Raw genomic sequence first — 19,777 nt, forward strand, 5'->3', positions numbered from 1 at the left:
CTTAATATACTGCATTCTAAATCCAAAACTAGAAACATGGTTAATTGTTGTCTGAATCAGATGTAGTTACCTTCAGTTGATTACTTTATTTTAATGTAATTTAACACAGTATATTCATTTTTTTAACTGCTTACTTAACCACGAGATTTTGAAATTCTGTTAACTATCATAACTGATGTCTAGAAAATAATCGATATATGATTGTAAAATATTAGAAGGCGATTAAAAATTTGTTTTAAATTTAGTAGAATTTGGTTTTAAAAATATTACTTTAAAATGATATTGCAATCCTGGGAAAGTTATGCACTTCATAATTTCACTCTCACAAATATATTTAAAGATGAGAAAAAAAATCACTTAAATGGACATTCACATTTTTTAATTCCAACTTAAAATTTAAAATTTCAGACTTGTAAATATTTTCTGATGCATTTATCAAAAAACTGGAGGAAATAGCATTTCAAAAAGACATTTGTCTTTGCTACTTAAAATGTACATTTATATGCATTCATATTGGCTTTCTATAATTAAAATTACAAATAGGACTTCTTTATTGGATTTTTTAAAAATCCTGATTGTTATTCTTAAGTTATTTCCTGTTTGAATAATATAATTTGGAATGGAAACTAAATTGGCAGAATGCTGAAAAGAATAAAAAAAAAAATTCTGGTCTTGAAGTAGGAATGCATATTATCCAATATAAAGTATTTCCTGATCATAACAAAGACCTTACAATAGGAAATAGAGACTTGCTGAAGCTCATTAATTTCTTTGTTGCCAACTTCACCTGTAATTTCTCAGGCACAGGTTTGCAGGTGGTTCTGAATTTAAATTGAAAGTTAAGAAAAAAAAAGATAATGGAATTAGGCTTAATATAATTCTAGACATTCTGTGAATAAAAAGGCTAAATTTGCACATTTTGTCCTTCCTATATTAATAGATAAACATTTGTTGAAAATCACTTTCAGTTGGTGTTTTGAAGTGGAGGACATTAGTAGACTTGCTGATTGAAAATATTTTTTATGATTGTTTAAATCTAGATGCTTTAGAAATTATTTCATCAAAGAGCTTTTGCCCAAATGGTAAATTTAATGAGCTTTCTGCTGAAAACGCACAACCACAATGGATCATAAAAGATTATATAGAGACAAACAATGACCTAGAGACTTTATTTCTTTAAAGTGATGAAAACTTGATGAAGGGAGTTTCAAAGCAAATGTGGTAATAAATGCAAGCACTCTGGAGCTTTAACAGTTAAGACATTTGTTTTTCTTTTTCATGTGCATGATTGCATGATCGGCACCTGAGGCCATTTTCATTGCATCCCTCTTGCTCAAGGACATGACTACTACCTTTCACAAACACTTCAACCTAGCTTTCAAAGCCTTGCTACCAGCTTTTTCTCCTCTATATAGTCAGTTTCATTACTTCTTTCATTTCTGGACTCCTCACAACTGTCAAAACAATTTGTGGCTTTTTTCCACACAGAACTTGATACCTCCTGTCTCCATATCTCAAAATATTATTTGTTCCCTTTTCTCCTTTTATTTGTGCCAAGCCATCTTCCCTTTCACAATTTGACATACCTTTTTTTCTAGTAAATTGTTTTTTTTTCTTTTTTCCTCTCTGTGGAAAATGGGGAGTAATAAGTTGTGCTGTTATTCTTATCTTTAGGACTTTGAACAAGGCATTTACATTTTTTCTGTCTCTATATCGGGAACAATAATAATGCTACTCTCTGTAGATTTTTGTGATGATTAAATGAAATAATGCATGAAAAGTATTTAGCATAGGGCTGATACATGATAAGGTCTCACTAAATATTAGCTATTACTATTGCATCAAAACACTCATATTCCCTGTGTATGGTATATAATTGAATCTTTTCTAAGCCTTTCCTTGTGTTCAGTTTATCCAGAATAATACCTCTTTCAGGAGAGAATGATAGAATTCTCTAGATAACAGAATGCTGGGACCTATGCCCCCACAAGCTGGAATGTCCTAACTCATGTGGGTTTCTTCTCCATTTTTGGACTATTTGAATTTTCAATTCCCATACTTTTTAGATATTAGATGATGCCATTTTGCTGATGGGTGCTGTATTTTTTTTTAGTACAGATACTAGATAATGAATCAGTTCATGAATAGTATTTATGACAGTGTCTGGCAAGCAGGGAGCATTCAATAAATGTTTCTTCTGCTGCTGCTGCTATTGTTGTTTCTGTTCTTCTGTTCTTTCTGTTCTCCCAACTTCAATGATTAAATTTATTTAGAAATAATGTCCAAAATGTCTTTTCATACATTTCCAAATATACTCATTATCTAAAAAACAAGTTATTAGTGTCATAGAGATTGTTTTCTATATCACTTAAAATTTGCACGTTCGTGACATCCTAATTTTTGAGATGACCGTTTTAAATTGGGAAAGAAAGCAAACTGAAAGTGAAGTATCTCACCATAGGTGTTCATTAATTTTTTTTTTTTTTTAGCATAGATGTGAAAATCTAAATCAATTCAATAAATTCTTACAGAGCAATCACCACAAGCATGGTGCCATGTTGGTGTTAATTTCCAAGGATGATTTGTAAAATGTTAAAGTTCAGAAATGGGTTCTGAAAAGTTTTGCCGGCTGCCATGTTGGGTTATTTAAATCCATGTTTTAAAAGTGCAAAGCCTTGTTTTAAAGGAACACAAAAATAATATCTTTATTAAAACCCTTTTCTTTTTAAGTTTCCACATATATTTCACCCTTTAAAAGGCAGCTTCAACAAGGCAAGATTTTCATTGCATGCTCACTGAAATTTAAAAAGTAAAACCAAAAAAACAAAAAACAATACAAAACAAAAAACAAATTAGAACGCAAGTACCTTGGGCCAAAAGAGGTCTTTTAAATATGTTTTCGTTGGCATCTTTCCTTTGGGAAATTCATAAATTCTGAGATTTTTTCCTCATACCCAATCATTAGCAATAATTTGCCTTTAAGTTAGCATTTAAAAAATAATTTAACAAATTCGTTAATGTATTTTGTTATTGACCTTGGTCACAAAACCATTTTTATAGACCTCTGCTTTGATACACTATTCTTGCAAAAATGGACCTCCAGTTGCCTGAGAACCGACCTTTGTATTTTTGTCCTGCATAACACTGTTTTAGAGGGCGATTTAGAACGCTGGTCCATAATACTTTTTCTAAATACCCTCGCAGTACATAATTTTTAACTTTGGATTGCAACTTGCCCCGTTGCTCCACACAATCCACTAAAGAACGTGAAGTGATTAATTTGGCAGCATGTCCCAAGTTAGGCAGAAGCCTGAAACTCAGTAACAAAAACCCGCAGGGTTAACTTCCAAAGCGCTACTGGCCCCCAACTGATTGGCAGGAACGAAGTGGGTGGAGCCTTCTGACCGCGTCCTTGAGCCTCTGTTGCTAGGACCGCTGCGTCCCAGACAACTACAATGGATCAAGAGGAAGGCCTGACCTCCTTGGACAATATAGTCACTCAGTTCAACACCTATGAAGATTTTCTCGACTCGCAGATCACTACTGTGGACTTATACTATCTGGAGGTAAGGGCGGCTTCCACTACGCGCCTCCGCGGCCGCAGTGTGCCTTCAGGTCCTTCGGTCCCTCATCGAGTCCCCAAGTCGTGGGGCGTCCGCCCCCTGGCGGTTGACAGCACGAGTTATTAGGCTCCGCGGTCCCGAGACCGCGGCACTCGAAAGACTGGGGAATTGAATCGCGGTGCACTCCCTACTCCGCGCCTCCCGGGTCCGGACCACAGTCCGCGCCCCTGGAGTCACCCAGCGCAAAAACACAGGCGCATACACACACATACACACACACACTGAGGAGACTTGAATTTCTGTATCTTTGCCTCGTCTTCCCACTCCCAACTCATTCTCCTTCCAAACTCGTTCTTCTGTGAAGACGGTTACTGGGCTCGGAGGCCTGCTGAGATTTCTCCGATGGGGTATAATTCAGCACTGACTCCCGTTTCGCTTTCCTTTGCCAATTTGTATTAAAAGGCTATATCAAAGGGCAGTATCCTTCAGGGAAAGTGGCAGCACCAATGCAATATTTGGCGGTAATTTTGGCATACAGGCCTCAAAACTTTCTCCCCCCACTAGTTGATTTAGAAAGAAGTCTATTAATTAGTGGTACAGATTACAGATAGTTATACAGGCATCGTCCTGACTCAGGTTTATCAAGTTGATCATACATAACGTTAATAGGAAAAATACAATTAAAAAAAAATCCTGTAATACAGCGAAATCGAACAGAACGGGATTGGCTCCTCTCTTCTGCCCTACAACCGTCCACCTCCCTACCCCCTTCTCAAAAGTGCGTGAGGTGGGGAGATGATATAAAGTTCTCTGTGAAGCGAACAGGTATGAACGGGAAAATGGTAGGAGACTCATCTTGGGAAGCAGGGATTTGGACGGTTGGTCTCTATATCCCATACAAGACTTCCCAATCAGGCATTCTAAATGGTCACCACTGAGCTGGAGATTCAGCTCTCCCGGACGACCCAGCCAAGCCAAGGAACCCAGAACCCTCCGCTGCCTTTGTAGGGCACAGAGAGGGCAAGCGACACCATGTGGCGCCAAATCGCATCCGAGTAGGAGAATGATTTGGATCCTGCAGCCCCCACCCCATCCCCTAACCTACTAAAGGCAATAACGTAAATCTGCATTTTAATGGATTGAAATTTTTGGACTCCAGATATTTACTTACAGTAAGGTTTAGCTTCAGTTATGGATTTTGAGGTTTGGAAAGTGCTTCTCTTCCAAAACATATTCATATGCTAAGTAAGAAAATAATTTCAAGGAAATGGAAAAATCAAATTCTACGTCTATCTCTGCCACAAACAAATTTTGTGCTTTTGTGCCAGTAATTTGATCTTTCTGGAATTATCTGTTAAAAAAATCTTGGTGATCTTTCTGGCATATCTCCCAGGTACAAAAATAAGCTTTCTAATATTTTATACAGATAATACATATAAAATTATGAAAATGAATTTTATGCCTTTCAAAGAAATCACTGAAATGGGGGGGGCAGGAAGGAAGGCAATGCTTGGAAAAAAAAGTTTGCATCCGAGTAATTGAATGTTTAAATAAACACAGATGAAATATAGCCAGTAAACATCTGGATAGAATAAAATCATCTTTTTAGTAGATGTAGCACTTGTTGCCAACCTTAAGACTAGTATCAATGAGAAAAGTTTCAGCTTTTTTAAGGTGGGGAACTAAAAACATTAATGTTAATTAAGTGTGAGAAATTAGTACTTTGTGTTTATCAATTAGAACTTTAAAGGTCTCCAAAATGGAACATGATAACTGTATTTGGGGAAGGATAAAGAAAAATTTACTTTAAAATCTGGCATTGGTTAAACTTATTCTTACTGTACTTTCATAAAAATAAGATTTAGTTGAATAATGATATTAAGGCAAGTCTATATATTATTGGTTTGCGTAATGAAAAATTTAGAAGTGCCATTAGTCTCCAGATAACAATATTCTCAAATACTTTCTGTGGCTGCGAGTTAATTGTCAAACGGAGACAAGTAACTACCCAAAATTACTAGTCCTTGCTCATTTTGTTTTTCTCTTTTGGGCATCTGAAATGGATTGCTTTGATTGGAGCATATTTTAAGTGCCAAATGAGAAGTAGCATTTTGTAGTTGCAAGAGCCCAGAGTTGTGATATTTGGATTCTAAGTCTGCAATATTGCATTTTCAATCAATTTGAAACTCCATTATCTTCACCTACAAAATTAGGGGGCTGGACTTGGCACCCTTGTCAAATTCTTTACATCTGTAAAATTCTATAAGTAATCTATATATTCATTCTTCCATCCATGCATCCATGTATTCATCTACCACATCTTTATTGAATAATCCTTTACCCAGAGCCTCTGTGCTAAATACAGCCTTAATTGCTAAGAATTTAAAAATCAGTTCCAGACTTGACTTTAGATTCATTTAATCAGCAAACATTTTATAATATACCGTCCAGGTACAATTTGATTGGCTAGTATGTTACTCTGTTGCAGAAAGTTTTAAATTAATTTCCATAATAAGTTATTATCAATAACTCACATACAAAACAGCCATATTATCTATCCCAGTTTTATTCTCCACTCTCCTTCATCCCATTCTGTGCCCCTGGAATGGTAACCTTTGTGGTTACCATTAATCAGGTCCCTTTGGTTTTGGGTTGATTTTGGCAAAATAGGAGACACCAGCAGGAGATCAGAGAGCTGGAAGAGAGAGGTCAGAGTATTTACTCCCTGTTGATTGTGCTTTGGAAGTGGCTGCATTTCCCAAGTTTTGCCAACTTCTCATTTCACAGCTAAAGCAATCTTTCCAAGTTCTGGCAGCACATCTACCAGAAGTGGTTTTTCCTCTATCCCCTTTAGGCCTAGTGGTGTTAATGGCTTCCCATTATTGCTAGCCCATGGATGCTTCACTCTCCCCTGTTGTTTTAAGTTAATCCTGCTTTTATCTCTGTAAATAGAACTATATATTTTATTAAGTAATGATTTTTTTTGTTAGAGAAATTGGAGGTTTACAGAAATATCATGCATAAAATATATAAAATACAGAGTTCCTATTACCTAATACCTTGCATTAGTGAGGTATATTTATTATAATTCATGATAGAATGTTTTTATAATTTTGCTATTAATTATAGTCCATTGTTTACAATAGGGTTCATTGTGTTGAATAGTCTTATATTTTTTCCTTTGATTTTTATTGTAGTTTTATATATGTATATATCACTTAAAATTTCCCCTTTTAACTACATTCACATGTATAATTCAGTGCTGTTAATTGCATTAACAGTGTTGTGCTACCATCACCACCATCCATTAACAAAACTTTACAATCAACCCCAATAAAAATTCTGTACAATTTAAGCATTAACTCCCATTCCCTACTGCCAACCGAGCCCCTGGTAACCTATATTGCAGATTCTGACTCTGTGAGTTTGTTTATTCTAATTACTTCATATCAGTGAAATTGTACAATATTTGTCCTTTTATGTCTGGCTTATTTCAGTCAACATGGTGTCTTCAAGGTTCATTCATGTTGCCACATGAATCAGAACATCATTTCTTTTTAATGCTGAATAATATTCTACTTTATGTCTATACATTTTGTTTATCCATTCATCAGTTAAAGGACATTTTGGTTGCTTCCATCTTTTGACAATTGTGAATAATGCTGCTATGAACAAAGGTGTGCAAGTATCTGTTCGAGTCCCTGCTTTCAGTTCTTTTCGGTATATACCTAATAGTGGGATTGCCAGATCATATGGTCATTTTATACTTAGCCTCCTGAGGAACTACCAGACTGTCTTCCACAGTGACTACACCATTTTACTTTCCCACCAGCAATGAGTGTGAGTGTTCCTGTTTCTCCACATCCTCTCCAACACGTGTAATTTTCTCTTTTTTTTTTTGAATGGTAGACATTCTAGTGGGTGCAAAATGTTATCTCATTGTGGTTTTGATTTGCATTTCCTTAATAGCTAGTGATGTTGAACATATTTTCATGTGCTTTTTAGCCTTTTGTATATCCTCTTTGGAGAAATGTCTGTTCAAGTCTTTTGCCTATTTTTAATTGAGTTTTTTTTGTCTTTTTATTGTTGAGATGTAGGATTTCTTTATATATTCTCTGTCTAAACCCTTACAGATACATGGTTTCCAAATATTTTCTCCCATTGAGTAGGTTGTCTTTTAATTTTCATGATAAAGTCCCTTGATGCACAAAGTTTTAAATTTTTATGAGGTCCCATTTATCTATATTTTCTTTTGTTGCTTATGCTTTGGGTGTAAAGTCTAAGACACAGTTGCCTAATATGATGTCCTGAAGATACTTCTGTACGTTTTCTTCTAGGAGTTTTGTAGTTTAGGTTCTTATATTTAGGTCTTCAATCCACTTTGAGTTTCTTATGTTGTGTGAGATAAGGGTCCTCTTTCTTTCTTTCTTTTTTTTTTTTTTTTTGGCATATGGATATCCAGCTCTCCAAGTACCATTTATTGAAGAGATTATTCTCTCCCGGATGAGTGAACTTGGCACCCTTGTCAAAAATCAATTGGCTATAGATGTGAGGCCTATTTCTGAACTCTCAATTCTATCTCACTGGTCTATTTAGCTATCCTTGCACCAGTACCATGCTGTTTTGACCAGTGTAACTTTATAATAACTTTTAAAGTCAGGAAGTGTGGGTCCTCCAACTTCGTTCTTTTTTTTCAAGATATTTTTGGCTATTTGGGGCCACATAACCCTTCCATATAAATTTGGTGATTGACTTTTTTTATTTCTGAAAGAAGACTATTGGAATTTTGATCAGGATTGCATTGAATCTTTAAATTGCCTTGGGTGGAATTGACACCTTAACAATAATGAGTCTTCCAATCGATGATCATGTAATGTCCTTCCATTTATTTAGATCTTCTTTGAGTTCTTTCAGCAAAATTTTGCAGTTTTCCATGTACAAGTTCTTTACATCCTTGGTTAAATTTATTTCTAGTTTTTTTTTTCTTTTAGTTGCTATTGTGAATGGATATTTTTCTTGATTTCCTATTCTAATTGTTCATTACTAGCGTATGGAGACACTACTATTTTTTTGCATGCTGATCTCATTATCTGCCAATTTGTTGAATTCATTTACTAGCTCTAATAAATTTGTTGTAGATTTCTCTCTATATAGGATCATGTTGTCTGCAAGTAGGGAGAGTTTTACTTTTTCCTTTCCAATTTGGATTCCTTGTATTTCTTTTTCTTGCCTAACTGCTCTGGCTAAAACTCCCAGTACATTGGTAAATAACAGTGGTGACAAAGGGCATCCAAGTCTTGTTCCTGATTTTAGAAGTAAAGCTTTCAGTCTTTCACCATTGTGTATTTTGTTGGCAGTTGACGTTTCATATATGCTGTGGTGGTTTGGAAGCTACCCCACAAAAACATGTCCTTAACTCTGATCCATTCCTGTGGGTGAAAACCCATTGTAAGTAGGACCTTTTGATGAGACTGCTTCAGTTAAGGTATGACCCTTCATTCAGGATAGGTCTTAATCCTATTACTGGAGTCCTTTATAAATGGAATTAATGCAGCATGGAAGCAAGAACCTGAAACAATGAAACCTGGAAGAGAAGGGAGAGACCAGGATTCATCAACAAGTGCATTGCCATGAGGCAGAAGAGCCAAGGATTAAGCAGCTGGTCTTCAGGAAGAAAACATTGCCTAGATGATGCCTTGATTTAGAAATTTTTGTGGCCTCAAAAATATAAACTAATAAATTCCCATTGTTTAAGCCAGCCAATTTCATGGTATTTGCTGGAGTTGCCTAGGACGCGAAAACATAAGCCCTTTGTAATGTTAAGGAAGTTTTCTTCTATTCCTATTTTCCTGAGTTTTATCAAGAAAGGATGCTGGATTTTGTCAAATGCCTTGTGAACAGTGTTTTTATTCTCTTTAATAATCCCTTCTGTTTGCTATTTACTTCCTGCCAACACCCTGGCCTATACATTATCATTGAACACCCCAGACCACTCTAAGCTCACAAGTAGTATATGACTATAATAATCAGAATACCTTTTATGTGATACTTGATGAGGAATGAAGAAAAGAGTGGGGAAAAAAATCATGACTGAAACCAGCTGTTTGAAGAGTTGGAGAAGTATAAGACAGTTAAAGAGGGTAAGGAGATTTTCCTTCCATGCCCATTGTGTTTGGCTCATTTTACTAGATTCCCATGAAATGAATGTTCCCCAGTATCAACAATTCCATTTATCTCTGCTAACCCAAATAACAGTGTTAGTTCTGGAAGTTAGTTACATCTAACCTAAGTAAACCCATCCCCTAAATCAATAAAGAAAGCAGTGGCAAAATTATTGTACTATGATTTTCCAGGCTTGTTCTTGGTAATTGCACCATGTTAAATAAGCACAGTCCCTTCATTGCAATAGCTGCCTATGACCTCTAGAGAAGTAAAAATCCTAAGTGGATTGATTTTCTCAGGTAAAGGATCAAGAGTTGTTCTTAGAATTATTTAAAAATTTCCAACTGATGTGTCCTGATCGTGACTAAACTATTTACAGAAATTAGCAATATAAAAGATTTACTTAGAGAATTATTATCCAATTATTTAGAAAATAGAAATAAATAAATCATACAAATTAAGCATTTGGGATATACCTTTAAATTACTTGACAGGCATTGGTTGAGTGAGAATCTAGGAAAAATCTAAAACATAACTTACCATGATTATACAATAAGCCAACTAACAAACAACCATTGTGATTTTTCATTATTTATTGCATCAAGGCAACAGAGTAAATACTGTCCCCTATGAGAGATCTTCATTAATATATTTTAGTATCAGCTGCAGTCTTTTGTTTGTTCAATAGAAACCAGTTTTAGCATACATTAAGTGCTCTCAGTTTTAAGGAGTGTCCTTTATTTGTAATTAAGCAAATTTTCTGCCTAAGTAAAAATATCTAGTTTCCTCACAGAAGTGAATTCTGATGATCAGGGGTGAAACTGAAGCAAGAATTGTGCATCCCCAGTACTTCTAAAACTGTATTATAGTTATGGAATTAACATATTTTGAGCCTAATACCCTTCTCAGTGTCTCGGTTGTCTGTCAAACAATTCACTAAAACTTATATTCTGTATGTTAATAGTATGATCCACTCAACTTTTATTCATATTGATCTCAATAACTACTGGTGGGAGGAGACAAGAGTGGAGTCTTGGAGAATTCCCAAGGAGAATGTGTAGAGTAAGACTCAAAGAGAGGCTTAGGATAAAATGCTGAAGGACGCCTATTAGTTAAGGCATGGAAGTGGAAGAGGTGCTCACAAAGGAGAATGAGAAGGAGAGGTGAGAGAGGTAGGAAAAACAAAACAAAACAAAAGAATAGGGTGCCAGAGGCAAGAAATAGCTGGATAGCAAAACCAAACCCCCCCTGAACAACATTTCACAAAACTAGGTGAAAGCTCTTCTCGTGTACGCCCAAATAAAATAAGACGGGGACAAACCTCCAAAATTCACAAAACCTACAGGGTATCAGCATCTGTGTGGGAGAAAGCAAAGCAAAACAATGGGGCAACAAAAATACCAAAGAACAGAAAAATCCCCAAAGAGAGCAGGTGTTCATATGAAAGTGCAAAGGCCCAATTTGGGAAGAGCAGCTGAAACTTGGAGAGGTGAGTGCAAAAGTTCTGAAGGAGCTGGAGCATTCAAGCCTCTGTAAACTTTTTTTTTTTTTGTAGTCAATCTTTTTTTTTTTTAAATTCAGTTTTATTGAGCTATATTCACATACCATACAGTCATCCATGGTGTACAATCAGTTGTTCACAGTACCATTATATAGTTGTGCATCCATCACCACAATCAATTTTTGAACATTTTCATTACCACACACAAAAAAGAATAAGACTTAAAATTAAAGTAAAAAAGAACACCCAAAACATCTCATACCCACATCCCTTCCTATTATTCATTTACTTTTTGTCCTCATTTTTCTATTCATCTGTCTATACACTGTGTAAAGGGAGTGGGAGCCACAAAATTTTCACAATCACACAGTCACACAGTGTAAGCTATATAGTTACACAGTTGTCTTCAAGAGTAAAGGCTACTGGGTTGCAGTTCAACAGTTTCAGACATTTCCCTCCAGCTGTTCCAATACACTAAAAATTGAAAAGGGATATCTATATAATGCATAAGAATAACCCCCAGAGTGACCTCTCGACTCTATTTGAGATCTCTCAGCCACTAAAACTTTATTTTGTTTTATTTCTCTTCTCCCTTTTTTTCCAAGAAGGCTTTCCCAATCTCATGATGCCAGGGCCTAGCTCAACCCTGCAAGCCATATCCCATGTTGCCAGGGAGATTTACACCCCTGGTTGTCATGACCCATGTAGGGAGGAATGCATTGAGTTTACCTGCAGAGTTGGCTTAGAGAGAGAGGCCACATCTGAGTAACAAAAGAGGTCCTGTAGGGGTGACTCTTAGGGACTATTTTAAGTAGGCTTAGCCTCTTCTTTGCAGCAATAAATTTCATAAGGGCAAGCCTCCAGATCGAGGGCTCATCCTTCCAGATTGGTAGTCCCCAGTGCTTGTGAGAATATCATTAATTCCCCACGTGGGGAAATTTAATATTTCCACATTTTCCCAAAGTCCCTCAAGGGGCTTTATAAATACATTTTTATTCCCTGCCCAGATTATCCTGGGATGTACTGGGGCTTTACACTAGCCTGTACAAACCAACCAGATTTCACTCCCTATTCAGCATTTCATGTAATTATGTTGTTTGAATAAACTGACCATATAAGTTAAATCATATAGTGTGTTACAAACAATATAGATTTTGTACCCAATAAACATCTCTTCCTGTGGTCTCACACAGAAGTTGAAGTTTTAAAAATACCATCAATATCATCCTTTACGCTTTAGTCTGATTTACCTTAGTCCTAACCAAGTCCATTTTAAAAACAGCTCTAATTGAAATCTGATCTCCTTTTCAGACCCCTTAACATTTTCTATATGGGGTAATGCTGACATTCATAGCTGTTGGACTCTGGCCCTTAGTCTCAGGTGTCACATAGACACCCAAAGTTCCAGGGACCAACCAGATTATACACAAAGAGCTCAGCATCTCAGAATTTAGAAAAAGCCATTACAACTCAGAAATAGATGTAACTGCTGTGAGAACTTACAATCTAGGAACCTTTACAATAAGCCTTCCCTTGATAACCTGTGCTTTCAGGGTCAGGTCTCAGAGTTGCACATTACAGTTAGTCCATATTAGTGAGACATTATAATATTTTTCTTTTCATTTCTGGTTTATTTCACCCAACTTACTGTCTTCCATGTCCATTCACCTTACAACTTCACTCCTCCTTGTATCAGTTTAATACTCCATTGTATGTATGCACCACAGTTTGCCATTCTGTTTACCAGTTGATGTACACCTAGGCCACCTCCATCCACTGAAAATCATGAATACTGACACCACAAACCCCACTGTGCAAATGTCCATTGGTGTCCCTCTTTTCAATTCTTCCAAGTAAATACCCAGTAACCAGGTTGCAGGAACATATGGCAACCCCATGCTTAGCTTCCTGTGGAACCACCACACTGCCCTCCAGATGGGCTGCACCATTCTACTTCCCCACTGATGGTGGTTAGGTATATCCCTTTCTCCACATTTTCTCCAGCACTGTTTATTTTTTGATGGTTTTATTCAGGTACCATATATTCCATCCTAAGTAAACAATGGTTCCCTGTATAATCATGTAGTTATGCATTCACCACCATCTATATAAAGATATGTCCATTTCTTCCACAAAGAAAGAGGAAGAGGCAAAAAAGTAGAAAGAGAAAAGAAAAAGAAGGAAAAGAAATGACAAATAAAAACAACAAAAGGTAAAATTAAAATAAAATACAATAAAAAAGACAACACCACCACTGCCAAGAATCCCATACCCCTCCCTTATATCCCCCTCTTATAGGCATTTAGCTTTGGTGTATTGCCTTTGTTACTATTAAAGGAAGCAGATTTTAAGTTACTATTAACTATAGATTCTATCATTGATTGTATTTTCCCCCAATACCACTCTCTTTATAACACCTTGCAAAGTTGAAAATCATTTGTTCTCCCTCATGTAAAAACATATTTGTACATTTTATCACAAGCATTGACCACTCTAGGTTTCACTAAGTTATACAGTCCCAGTATTTATCTTCTATCTTTCCTTCTGGTGTCCTACATGTGCCTACCTTCCTCTTTCAACTGTACTCACAGTCAGCTTTGTTCAGTGTACTTACATTATTGTGCCACCATCACCCAAATTTGTGCTCCAAACCTCTTTCTCCTGTCTTTTCCTATCTGTCTGTAGTGCTCCCTTTAGCTTTTCCTGTAGAGCAGGTATCTTGTTTACAAACTCTCTCATTGTCTGTTTGAGAATATTTTAAACTTTCCCTCATATTTGAAGGACAGTTTTGCTGGATATAGAATTCTTGGTTGGTGTTTTCTCTGTTTGAGTATCTTAAATAATCGTACCACTGCCTTCTCACCTCCAGGGTTTCTACTAAGAAATCTGCACATAGTCTTATGGCGCTTCCCTTGTATGTGATGGAATGCTTTTCTCTTGTTGCTTCCAGCATTCTCTCTTTGCGTTTGACATCTGATAATGTGATAATTAAGTGTCTTGGCATAGGTCTATTCAGATCTATTCTGTTTGCTTCTTGGATTTGTAATTTTATGTCTTTCATAAGAAATGGGAAATTTGCAGTGATTATTTTCTCCATTATTGCTTCTGCTCCTTTTCCTTCTCTTCTCCTTCTGGGATACCCATGACACTTACATTCATGTGCTCCATGTTGTCATTCAATTCCCTGAGACACTGCTCATATTTTTCCATTCTTTACCCTGTCTGCTCTTCTGTGTGCAGGATTTCAGATGACCTGTTCTCCAGTTCCTGAGTCTTTCATCTCTTGTCTTGTGCCTTTCATTCCCTTAAGTTATGCCAATTGTTTTTTTTTTTTAAACTTTCAAGTTCTTCCTTATGTTCACCCAATATCTTCTTTATATCCTTCTTCTCTTTTGCCATATCTTCCCTCAACTCATTGATTTGATTTTTAAATTGATTTTGCATATGTTTGATGGTCTTTAATTAGTTGTTTCAATTCCTGTATCTCAGTTGAAGTGTAAGTTTTTCCCTTTGACTGGGCCATCTTCATTTTTCCTGGTGTGATTTGTCATTTTCTGTTGTCTAGGCATCTGGTTTCCTTGGTTACACCACTCAGATTTTCCCAGACCAGAGAGGCTCAGGTCTGGAGGAGACTGTATTCAGTATCAGATTTCCCTGACTGTGAGTCCTAGAAGATTGACAGACTTTCCTGAGAGGCCTCTAGGCTCAGTGCTTTTCCTATCCTGTCCAGAAGGTGGTGTTTGTCAGTCCACAGCTCCCACTGGTGTAAAGAGGTGGTCCCTTTAATTCTCAGGGGACCTTGTCCTGGCCAGGGGTGGAGGGTGTCAGAAGCCAAGCTTAAGTTGTTTCTGGTTTGTTTGTTTGTTTTTCCCCAGGCCTTGGGGTCTGAATTCTCTGAGGGAAGGCAGCTACTTGAGCTGGTCCCCCCACCTTTTCTTAGGGAAAATACACCCTTTAGGGAGTTATCTTCTAACTTGAATTCTTCCTTTGTTTTTGACTCTGTTAACTCCACCCTTGCCTGGGTCAGCATTGACAATTGAAAATGCCTGAGGCTTTCTCCAACAGGCTACTTAGAGTGAGAGAAAAAAAAGGAAAAGAGGAAAAGCCCATTTTCAGAGCCAGTCCCCAGCCCCTCAGTTTTGCTGGTCAGCTGGTGTTTGTACCTGGTTCTCTGTCCCTCTGTTCTTGGGACACAGCTATTTTCTAGTATTTTGAGCTCAGCCATCTCCAAAGCCTCTGTTTTTATTCATTTATATAATCTTTTTTCATCAGCCCTGCCTCCTCTTTGCTGGAAGGAACCTTGTGCCAGTTTGAATATATTGTGTCACCCAAATGCCATTATCTTTGATGTAATCTTGTGTGGGCAGATGTTACCAGTGTTGATTAGATTGTAATTCTTTGAGTGTTTCCATGGAATGTGCCCCACCCAGCTGTGGGTGATAACTCTGATGAGATAATTTCCCAGGAGGTGTGGCCCCACACATTCAGGGTGGGCCATGAGCAGTGGAGCCATATAAATGGGCTGACAAACAGAGGGAACACAGTGCAGCTGTGAGTGGTCTTTTGAAGAGGAGCTACAGCCAAGAGGGACACTTTGAAGAAAGCACAGTTTGAAGATGGCTGTTGAAAGCAGACTCGTGCTCCAGAGAAGCTGAGAGAGGACAGATATCCCAAGTGCAAAAGAGTGACATTTTTGAGGAACTGCAGCCTAGAGAGGAACATCCTAGGTGAAAGCCATTTTGAAACCAGAACTTTGGAGCAGAAGCCAGCATGTGGCTTCCCAGCTAACAGAGGTTCCCCAGACACCATTGAGCATTCTCCAGTGAAGTTACCTGATTGTTAATGTGTTACCTTGGCCACTTTATGGCCTTAAGATGGTAAGTATGTAACCAAATAAACCCCCTTGTATAAAAGCCAATCCATCTCTGGTGTTTTGCATTCTGGCAGCATTAGCAAACTAGAACAAGCCTGTTTCCTTTCCTGCTTTGACCAGGATTATTTGGGCTTGTAGCTTGTATTCAGTAGTCTAAATTTTCTAATTAAAACTGCAGTTTGGTTGAGTTACTTTCCCTGTAACTTGTCTTTTTTCCATAGAGAAGTGTTTCAGCTTGGCCTGCTGTGCCCAGGGGAGAGGGGCAACAGCTCCTCTTATGATTTCCTTTACTTTTGATTCTGGGCTGCAATATCAGCTGTTCCACCCATTCTAGGCTGGTATACTATGTGTGCCCATTCATGGATGTCTCCCAACAGTTGTTCCAGATTATTTACTAATTGTTCCTGGTTATTTACTAGCTGCTCTAGAGGACTAACTGAATTCCACACCTCTCTATGCTGCCATCTTGCCCCACCCCCTTTAACCTCTTAAAGTTACCTTCCATGACTCAGTTTTGGGCAGTGTCCTATGCTGTGAAATGATTAGCAGTGGAATAAAAAAATGAGCAGATATGAAATTTGAAAGAGAAGATATAGCTAAAAGTGAAGGAGATGAAAAAGGAGGAAATCTCAGAAAGCAAGTGCCATATTTTTGAATACTATGAAAACAAAATAAGAGGAAACTTCTGTGAGCCACCACTTTTAAAAATTCAGGAATACTGAAATTGAACTATAGAAAAATATTAAAGTCAAAGCATTCAAAATTATAAGAAAAAGAGAATAAGAAATGAAGTAACATCCTTATGTATAATGAAAGCATATCATAAAGACATGCTTACAGAATGGAGTATAACTGTGTTCTTCTATTTGAATACAAACTAATAGATATTAAAAATTATATACATATAAATATATATGAAATAATTCAGAAGGTGACAGAACTCAGGGAAGAATTAGGAACAATTGAAAACACAACTTCAGAAATAAAAAGTAAGCTAGAAGAAACACAAGAACAAATAAACACAAGAAATAATGTCTTAAAGAAATAGAAGCTAAGAAGGAGAAACATTTTAAAAAACCAAAAGGAAATGAAGAGAAAGAAAAACATTCAAGAAAAACTGACGATTACTGAAGATAGAAAGGAGATCTAACGCAGAGATAATAGTCCTTGAAAAAGTAAATCAGAGCAAGGGAACAGAACAAATAATTTAAAAAACTATAATCCAAGAAAACTTTGGAAGGAAACAACAAAAGAAATTTGAAACTACATATTTGATGAACACACTTTGTTCATGAGAATGTTGACCCAGTATGACCAATGCCAAGAAATATTCTAGTAAAAGTATATGGACTTTAAAGAAAAAGACAAAGCCTTTTGAATAGTGCATTAGTTTGCAAGGGTTGGTATGATATATACCACAAACTTGTTAGCTTAAATACCAGAAATTTATTGTCTCACAAATTTTGGCCTCACTTTCTCCTGGAGTCTATAACATCCTGGTGTTGGCTTGTTGGCAATGCTTGGAGTTCCTTGGATTGTGACTGCATCTCTGCCTCTGTCTTAGGGTATTTCTCTCTCCTTCTGGCTTCTACATCTGTGCCCAATTTGTTTTGCTTATTGGATTAGTGCCCATGCTCAATCAGTTTGTCTACACCTTAACTAAAAACATCTTCAGAGGTCATGTTTACAAATGGGTTCACATCCACAGGGCTAGGGATTGGGACTTGAGCATGTCTTTTGTGGGGACACGATTCAATTCCCAACAGACATCTGGGTATAGATAATAAGTGACTTATCACATAAATCAAATGAAGTTATCATCAGACTTTTTAACAGCAATGCTTAAAAGCCCTAACAAAATGACATCACTTATTCAAGGAAAGAAAATGTGAGCCAAGTATTTTATATCCAGCAAATCTAAGTTCAGATATAAAAGGCACAATTTTTTATCAACATGCAAGTTCCCATTTTTATCATAGGCCCTTCCAAAGTGATGATGTGTTAGAGTATGAGCTTCAGACAACAAAAATGACTAGAGTGATATGAATGTGAAGTTGGTAGAGTTGAGCCTCCATTGATGCTTGTGCCAGTTTGGATGTATTATGTCCCCCAAAATCATTGTCTTTGATGCAATCTTGTGTGGGCAGACATATTAGTGTCGATTAGATTGTAATTCTTTGATTGAATGTTTCCATGGAGATGTGACCCACCCAACTGTAGGTGATAACACTGGTTAGATAATTTCCATGGAGGCATGGCCCTGCGCATTCAGTGTGGGCCTTGATTAGTTCACTGGAGCCCTATATAAGCTCAGACAGAAAGAGGGAGCTTGCTACAGCCAAGAGGGACACTTTGAAGAATGTGGAGGAGCTGAGAGAGGAGCTGCAGCTTACAGAGACATTTTAGAGACAGCCTTTGAAAGCAGACTTTTGTTCTGGAGAAGCTAAGAGAGGACAAATGCCCCAAGAGCAACTAGGAGTGACATTTTTGAGGAACTGCAGCCTAGAGAGGAACATCCTGGGAGAAAGCCATTTTGAAACCAGAACTCTGGATCAGATGTCAGTCACATGCCTTCCTGGCTAACAAAGGTTTTCCAGATGCCATTGGTCATCCTCCAATGAACGTACCCAATTGTTGATGCCTTATCTTGGAAACTTTATGGCCTTAAGACTGTAACTTTGTAACCAAATAAACCACCTTTATAAAAGCTGATCCATTTCTGGTATTTTGTGAAAAGGCAACATTAGCAAACCAGAACAATGCTAATACCATAAAAAGAGAGACAACCAGGCTTTAGTTCATGAAGAAACAAAATACCACCTATAATCTTGATAAAAGTGGTAGGTCAAATCTCTGTATCCAGTTGCTAATTTGCAGGAAATTTAGAAGACAGAGGACCACATTAAACTGCACCATGAGCATGAATTCAGCTGAAACTGGACTGTGGGAAACTCTAACCTCATACTTCTCAGGTTCTTAATTGGATAGGAAATGGACAAGAAAGGCATGGAGGGAGGGAGGAGATAAGTTAAAAAAGAAAAAAAGGATTTCTGTAAAAGTCAGGAAAGTGGTTGATTTTAGAGGAAGAGACAGGATGGTGATTAGGAAGGGACACAGAGCAACTCCTGAGATAGGAAGCAAAGTTTAATTTCTTGATCTAGGTGCTGGTTATGAGGGTATTCATCTTATTCATTTATCTCTGTGTCTGTTTTATGTGGGTTATATCTGAGTTTTATTTTAAAATGAAAGTTTTTTAAAAACTACTGACCAAACTTCAACTCTAAGCTAAATCTTTAAACTTGTATGATATAGTAATAAAAATCCTCAGCAACACTTGAAAGCTTATAAATAATTAGCTGACAAATCTATCCTAGGTATTCAAATTTCTAATTTGGTCAAGCAAACACTGGCCTGATTGTTACTGTGAGAGTATTTTGTGATGGATTTAAATCATTAGTCATTTGATTACATCTAAGGCTGATTGCATCTACAATCAACAAAAGAGATTGCCCTCAGCAATAAGGGGAGTCTCTTCATCCAGTTGGTTGGAGGTCTTAAAGCCAGAACACAGGATTTCAGAAGTCAGAAGGAAGAATTTCTGCTTCTACTTTAGCCAGCTTCTCCTATGACTTTCCAACTTGTGGCCTGCTCTACAGAATTTGGACTTGGAAATCCACA

General features: G+C 37.0%; 1 protein-coding gene across 5 annotated transcripts in view; it reads left to right on the forward strand.

Moving 5' to 3' along the window:
• Positions 1 to 3,451: 3,451 nt before the first annotated feature.
• The window catches only part of CFAP299 (cilia and flagella associated protein 299), a 767,377-nt gene continuing 751,051 nt past the window's right edge, over positions 3,452 to 19,777 (forward strand). For all 5 annotated transcript variants that reach the window (XR_005215897.1, XR_005215898.1, XM_037830080.1 and 2 more), the window contains exon 1: positions 3,452 to 3,566. Coding sequence is in view for 3 of the 5 variants with exons in the window: in XM_037830080.1 (XP_037686008.1) it covers positions 3,456 to 3,566 (111 nt within the window). In the remaining 2 variants the exon portion in view is untranslated. The remainder of the gene's footprint in view (positions 3,567 to 19,777) is intronic.

This window comes from Choloepus didactylus, chromosome 3, assembly GCF_015220235.1.
Source record: "Choloepus didactylus isolate mChoDid1 chromosome 3, mChoDid1.pri, whole genome shotgun sequence".
NCBI lineage: Eukaryota > Metazoa > Chordata > Mammalia > Pilosa > Megalonychidae > Choloepus > Choloepus didactylus.